Genomic DNA, 7549 nt, shown 5'->3' with positions numbered 1-7549 from the left:
GATCCTATTTTAAACAAACTTGGTTGTGGGGAGAGATATTTCCTGTTATATAGTTGTGCCATTCTTCAAATTCGTTTTTTCTCCCCAATGTCTGCGAATTTTTGTCTTGGGACAGTTATAAAAACGGGGGCCTTTGTGCAGCTTTTCTTAAACTTTGTGCTCCTCTTGTGATGCTTTGTTTGTGAATCTCCTTGCTGAGGTTAGATCTTGTTTTGTTTATGGCTTGCTGGACCGTTTTGGCTTTTGGGCAAAATGTGGTTCCTACACTTGTAGTCCCTCTGAGTATGTATGTATGTATGCATATATGTATGTATCTTTGGTGATCTCAATATCATTTGAATATTGGAAGTCCAGGCCCTATAAAGTATTTAATGGTGCTTATATATTTTGATAATCAGTTTGGGCTGAAGCTAGTTGATTATATCTTTGTTGTTTTTATTTAGTCAAACTAACCACTTGCTATTGATAGGTTAGCTTCAATCTACCTAAGCTAGATGTGAATTTTGTGCATCGTGAACATGGTCTTTCCATGGAAAATAACATCATGGGCATCCAATTAAACAGCACCAAATCACGATCCACTGAGGATGTTGGGGAGAGTACACGCCTCGATTTTCAAGTGGAGTTTAGTGAAATTCATGTATGGCATCAGTGTTATCTTAGTGGAAATCTTGTGATATCATATCCATTTGCACGCTGCTTTGCTTCTTGCTGACTTACTTTCTTTTGCCTCATTGATATTACAGCTCCTCAGAGAAGCTGGTTCTTCCGTCCTACAGATATTAAAGTTGGATTTGGTCTCTTTTGTGTATATACCAGTACAAGTGAGTTAATTGTTTGCAATTCACATAAGGCAGCTTTATGTTGCTGTAAAATTGGTAGTTCTCTGATTACTACACCTGAAAAAACATACATAACATTATGAGCCACAAATCGTAAAAATGCCTGTTTATACTTTATATATAGAATATTGTTTCGCAAGTTGAATTTGTATCACCTTATAATAGATAGCAGGAACTGTTGCATCTCTGTTGATTTTATTTATTAGAACTTTTCTCTAGTTCTAATAATTTATATATGTATATTTGATTTAACAGCAAACTACTGCTTCCTTTTCATTATATGACTGGTAAAGTGTCAATAGAATTGACTAGATGAGTGATAGCATGGCATGTAGACAAATAACCTAACTATTTTGATGGAGAAGTAAACATCCAATTATTATTTTTAAAATATATGTTCTTCTAAGATATTTGGTCCCTCAATGTTTAAAATGGACATTAATTAAATCCTGTCTATATTTAGACAACGATTTGATGGATATCTTGTATAAAGGACCAATAACGGTTGGAAATCTTTAGAAGGCTAGTTTATATTTTGCATATCTTTCAAAGACCAATTAACCATTTGCTTATGGAGCAATGGATACAAAGAAGATAAAATTCTACAATATTTTTGGAAAAAATAATCAAGGAGCAACAAAAGGTAGAAAAACTCAACGTGAGACTCTTTTTGGGGGTATGGGGGTACATAAAAATATTAGCTTTGTAGATGTGTTTGTGTGTATTTTTCGTGTACGGCTAGAATTTTAACCTTTTTATTTTTGATGTTTTATAATGTTTTAAATGCTTAGAGAGTTTGCATTTGCTCTAGTAACTTATGACTGATTGTTGTTTTGGGGGGTGTATCCTCTGCTTCAGCCAAGCTCACCTGTTAGAGCTGAGACTGAAATCAAGCTTGGAGGAACTCAGTGCAATATAATAATAAGCAGGTTAAAGCCTTGGTTGCTTGCCCAATCTGGCCAATCATCTAAGAAGAAAAAGATGGTACTTCGTGAAGAATCTTCCGTTGTAAAACATCAATCAAGTGATATCAAGATCATCATGTGGACATGCAATGTCTCGGCTCCTGAGATGACAATAGTTCTTTTCAATATGGTTGGCTCTCCAGTGTATCATGTAAGTTTATCATGATGCATCATTCTTGGATGTTTTTCATATCCTTTTGTCAACTAACTAGAAAGAAAAAATATAATGAGGCAACAAACCAAATAGAATTTATAAGAGAGAAAGAATGAAATTTAGGAAAATAAATTAGAGGAACGTTATCAGGTGCGGGATGGAACAAAATTAATTAGAGGAAGATGAATTGGATAATCATTATTAGATTGGTCATGCATGCATTTGAATTGTCTAGTACTTTTTGATAGATGTTAAATGCAAGGTAGTGAACTTGTAGTTTTTATCTCGATTTGGAAGGCTGGTACAAAATCGTAATTCGTAAAATCCTAAAACGAAACGTAAACATAACTCGTAAATTATAAAAATATAAAAAGAAAATATAAGAAATTTTACAACATGAAATTAGTTACATAAAAACCATTTCAAACAAATTACAAGTAACTATTCAATAATTTTACAAAAGTACTCTAATAATTTTACAACAACGAAAGCTGTTAACTGATTCAGGAACAACAATAAAATAAATTGAATAATTCAACAAAAGTACCTCAACAAGCGTAGAATATACATATTAAAAGGAATAGGCAGCAACACAGTAGACAATAGAGTACAATAAAGTAGAATAATATAGCAAAATTAGCACAACAAAATAACAAAAACAGGGTACAAGGAAAGAGCCAACGAGGGGAAAAAGTTTACAATAACTAACAAGCGACGGAAGCACCAACAGAGGAGCCAGTGACTATGAGTCCGGGGTGGAGACTTAAGAGAGAAGGAAAGCAAGTCTATGGAGCAGAGGGTGAGGGAACACTGGTGCCATGGCAAAGCAACGTAATAGAGGAGGAGGGAGCATCAGCCACCGCAGTCTGCCTGCTTTAGAAACCCACACACGATAATCTTCGGCAATAGCAAGAGGAAAAGAGACTCGAGAGAGGGGCAAAGCCAAAAGTGCAGCGACAACAAGTAATTCAGGATTCAACATTCCCCTTCACCGATTGGGCCTAGGTTCGGGTCGGGTTTTCATTGCTATACGTGAAAAGTAAGGTTTTAGACCACCCTTCTTCTTGAGATGGATTTTTTCTGTCAGAGTCGCGATTTTGGAGAGTTTACGATTTTACACGGCGCTTCTGCACGATTCCTACTCTACATACTCGTACAGCAGAAGCGCAACGAAAAGAGGGAGTTGAACCGTAAAAACGTGCGGTTCTACGAGCTTGCACGCGATTTTGTCAACATTGGTTAAGTGGACTAAATAGTTAGTATTTTACCCATAAATTATAATCCAATTGAAAATTCCTTTTTCGTTTTGATAGAAAAAGAAATAAATTATAATAGAAGAGGACAAGTCATTCTTAGAGATATAATTATTCATGTATATCCTCCTATCAACTAAGATTTTAGAACAAGTAGTTTCATGATATGATATCAGAACTTCTATGACCAAAAGGTCTAGAGTTTGTTTCTTGTTTACCAAAAATAAAATTTTCAGCATAAGGCAAATAAAAAAAAAGGTTCTATGCAAAATTCATGCAAAAACCCAAAAGATCAAGCGTGTTAGAGATGTAACCATTTATGTACCTCCTATCAACTTAAGCTTTTGGAATAAGTTATCTCATGATAGTCATCCTTACATAATGTCTCTTCTTTTTCAATCTCTGAGTTATCATGTCTCTCCCTTCTTTCTTGAATAGTTTTGTGTTTAGGGAGATAGGCTTTTAATGCAAGATGCTTTAATACTAAGCTTAATGAAATAATCTTTTCAATTTTGGTTATTTTGATGTTGGGGAAGCAAGCAGACTAAAAAAAAATGCAAATTTCTGTACATACCCCTGAACTGATACCAAAAATTCCAGCATCTAGTAAATTTCATTGTTAATGGGGTAAAATAGGATCATTGTCAATTATTGGTTTCAGGTCTTCTCTTTTGGTTGAGTCTTGTTGAAGAGTTCTAATGAAGGGTTCTTAAGGAATGGTTACCAAATTAGAGATCTATTAAATCCCGTTCAATGAACCAATGTTGATTGATTTCAGTCTATAGTTTTGGATGTTGCTAATTTTTTTTTTTAATATGATTAAAATGATTTGCGTAACAAATCTGACAATGAAGTATCTAACTAATGCTTTCCATATCTAGGGTTGTTCTCAATCATCACATCTGTTTGCAAATAACGTTTCTAGTATGGGGACCGCAGTACACGTTGAACTTGGTGAGCTAAATCTTCACTTGGCTGATGAATATCAAGAATGCTTGAAAGAAAGTGTTTTTGGCGTGGAATCAAACTCTGTCTCCATTATACACATTGCCAAGGTTAGTTTCGATTGGGGGCAAAAGGATGTTGAATCCTCTGAAGAAGATGGTCCCGGTTGTAAGCTAGGTTTATCAGTTGATGTGACTGGCATGGGAGTTTTTCTAACATTCAAGCGTGTAGAATCACTTGTATCAACAGCTATATCCTTTCAAGCGCTACTGAAAAGCTTATCTGCTTTAAAGAGAAAATCGACTCAGAGCCAAGGGCGTTTGACAAAACCTTCAGGGAAGGGAACTCAGTTATTGAAGTTTAATCTTGAAAGGTGTTCGGTATATTTATGGGGTGAGACATCCTTGGAAAATACGATTATTCCAGACCCCAAGCGAGTTAATTATGGTTCACAGGGTGGTAGAGTTGTAATAAATGTGTCAGCAGATGGTACCCCACGCAATGCAAACATAATGTCCACTATTTCCCACGAATACCAGAAGCTGAAGTACTCCTTGTCTCTTGAAATCTTCCAATTTAATTTGTCTATGAACAAAGAGAAACTGTCCACACAGATGGAACTTGAACGAGCCCAATCTATCTATCAGGAGTATATGGAGGAAAATAGGCCAGTAACAAAGGTGGCATTGTTTGATATGCAAAATGCTAAATTTGTACAGCGATCAAGCGGTCTTAAAGAAATTGCTGTCTGTTCCCTTTTCAGCGCTACTGAAATCAGTGTAAGGTGGGAACCTGATGCACATCTATCGCTAATTGAATTTGTTCTGCAGTTGAAGTTACTGGTACACAATAGGAAGCTTCAGGAGCGTGATAATGAACACATAGGCGATATGTCTCACATACAAGATGCTAATAGGAAAAATGAAGGTACCATTGAATCAGGGCACCATGAAAAGCAGAAGAAGAAAGAGTCTATCTTTGCTGTTGATGTTGAACTGTTAAGTATATCAGCTGATCTAGGAGATGGAGTTGAAGCTACGCTTCAGGTACAATCAATTTTCTCTGAGAATGCTCGTATAGGTGTGCTCCTTGAAGGACTCATGCTTAGTTTCAATGGGGCGAGAATATGCAAGAGTAGTCGGATGCAAATTTCGCGAATTCCTAGTGTCACTTCTAGTGCATCTGATGTAAAAGGACATGTAGTCACAACATGGGATTGGGTAATCCAAGGTCTCGATGTTCACATTTGCATGCCATACAGATTGCAATTGCGTGCCATTGATGATGTCATTGAGGATATGTTACGAGGATTGAAACTCATAATTGCTGCCAAAACTAACATGATTTTTCCTGTGAAGAGAGAGAGCTTGAAAGTTAAGAAACCTAGTTCGGTACGGTTTGGATGCATAAAATTTTGCTTACGCAAATTAACTGTTGATATTGAAGAGGAGCCACTGCAGGGATGGCTTGATGAACACTATCAGTTGCTTAAGAAGGAGGTTGGTGAGTTGACTGTCCGGTTGAACTTTCTAGATGAATTTGCATTGAAGGCGAAACAAGGTCCAAAATCTACTGACACCAACAATTCTCATGATAGAAAAATCTATTTTAATGATGATGAGATTGATATGAAAGATTCTGCTACTATTGAATCCATGAGAGAAGAAATTTACAAACGATCATTCCGATCATATTACCGAGCATGCCAGAATCTAGTGTTACCTGAAGGTTCAGGTGCTTGTGCAGAGGGTTTCCAAGCTGGTTTCAAGCCCAGTTCTTCAAGAACTTCTCTTCTTTCAATAACTGCATTAGACCTAGATGTTAGCTTGAAAAAAATTGATGGTGGAGATGCTGGAATGGTTGAGGTTCTGAAGGAGCTCGATCCTGTTTGCCTTGAGAATGATATTCCATTTTCCCGATTGTATGGAGCAAAAATTCTCTTAAATACGGGGTCTTTGGTAGTCCAGCTTCGGAATTACACATTTCCACTTTTCTCTGGAAGTTCTGGTAAATGTGAAGGCCGTGTTGTGTTGGCTCAGCAGGTAAGATTAATAACTAACATCATGTCTCTTTGTTCAGTATAAACCTTGTTATGTTGTATATTGTTCTCATCCTTTCATTAAAGAAGGTCCTTTTAGAGTACTGAATCACGAGCTTGAAGTGATGCGGTAAATAATCTACTGTATAACCGGACAAAATAATTTCAAAGATGAAAATACTATTTCAAGAAATATCTGTCTACATGAATGGGTCCATTGTGAGATAAAATGTCATTAGAGAAGTCTTTGAGAACTCCAAGAGGAGGATAAGATAACCTCTTACTATAATCCACAATATACTGTAGAGCACAAATCACTTAAGTTGGCGGTTTTTACTCTCATACAGATGCTGAGATATTGTGACAGTCCTTGGTTTATGCCGTACCTTGGTGCTGAATGGTGCAAAATGCTAGTATTCTTGATGATTTTTTCTACGATAAGCCTTTTACTGGATAGGATTGCTCCAGTATCCCTTTAGTGCTGCTCATGTGCTGCTATGGATTTAGTTTGGTTTTTCTGCTTTGTTTGTGAATATTAAAATATTATTTTATATATGTCTGCATCAATGTGTGTTTCCTTTTGGTTAAGCTGATTTCTTTGACCTATTTTGGGAAGTAACTGCCTGGTAATCAACATGATAAAATTTCCTTCCATTGTCGTCTGTTTATTAATTTTCTATTTAAACTAGGCAACAAGCTTTCAACCTCAAATATATCAAGATGTTTATGTTGGGAGATGGAGAAAGGTCCAGATGCTTCGGTCGGCTAGTGGTACTACGCCACCAATGAAGACATATTCAGACTTGCCAATACATTTTCAAAAAGGTGAGGTGTCATATGGGGTTGGTTATGAACCAGGTTTTGCTGATGTTAGTTATGCTTTCACTGTGGCCCTTCGGAGGGCTAATCTAAGTGTGAGGAATCCTGGTCCACTTATTTTGCCACCAAAGAAGGAGCGGAGTTTGCCTTGGTGGGATGACATGAGAAATTACATCCATGGAAAAGTTTCCTTACTGTTCTCTGAATCCAGATGGAATATTTTGGCTACTACAGATCCTTATGAAAAGGTTGACAAGCTTCAAATTGTGACTAGCTCTATGGAAATTCACCAGTCTGATGGCCGTGTTTTCGTTTATGCTGAAGATTTTAAGTTTCTATTGAGTAGTTTGGAAAGTTTAGCAAACAGACGCGGTTTCAAAATTCCAACAGGTGTCTCTGGTGCATTTCTAGAAGCCCCGGTTTTTACTCTTGAGGTTACAATGGACTGGGATTGTGAATCTGGAGATCCCATGAATCATTATTTATTTGCGCTTCCAGTTGAGGGCAAACCTCGTGACAAAGTGTTTGATCCC

The 7549-nt window shown here is 36.7% G+C and overlaps 1 protein-coding gene across 1 annotated transcript in view; it reads left to right on the top strand.

Moving 5' to 3' along the window:
- The window catches only part of LOC107606226 (protein SABRE), a gene marked incomplete in the record, with an annotated part of 21569 nt that overhangs the window by 4397 nt on the left and 9623 nt on the right, over positions 1-7549 (top strand). Inside the window, 5 exon segments of the mRNA XM_021106517.1 lie at positions 470-640; positions 747-824; positions 1701-1958; positions 4096-6201; positions 6887-7549. Of these exon segments, the coding sequence (XP_020962176.1) occupies positions 470-640; positions 747-824; positions 1701-1958; positions 4096-6201; positions 6887-7549 (3276 nt within the window).

Source organism: Arachis ipaensis, chromosome B07 (genome assembly GCF_000816755.2).
Source record: "Arachis ipaensis cultivar K30076 chromosome B07, Araip1.1, whole genome shotgun sequence".
Classification (NCBI taxonomy): domain Eukaryota; kingdom Viridiplantae; phylum Streptophyta; class Magnoliopsida; order Fabales; family Fabaceae; genus Arachis; species Arachis ipaensis.
Note: the sequence above shows the minus strand (reverse complement) of the source record. Positions and strands in the feature narration are given on the sequence as shown.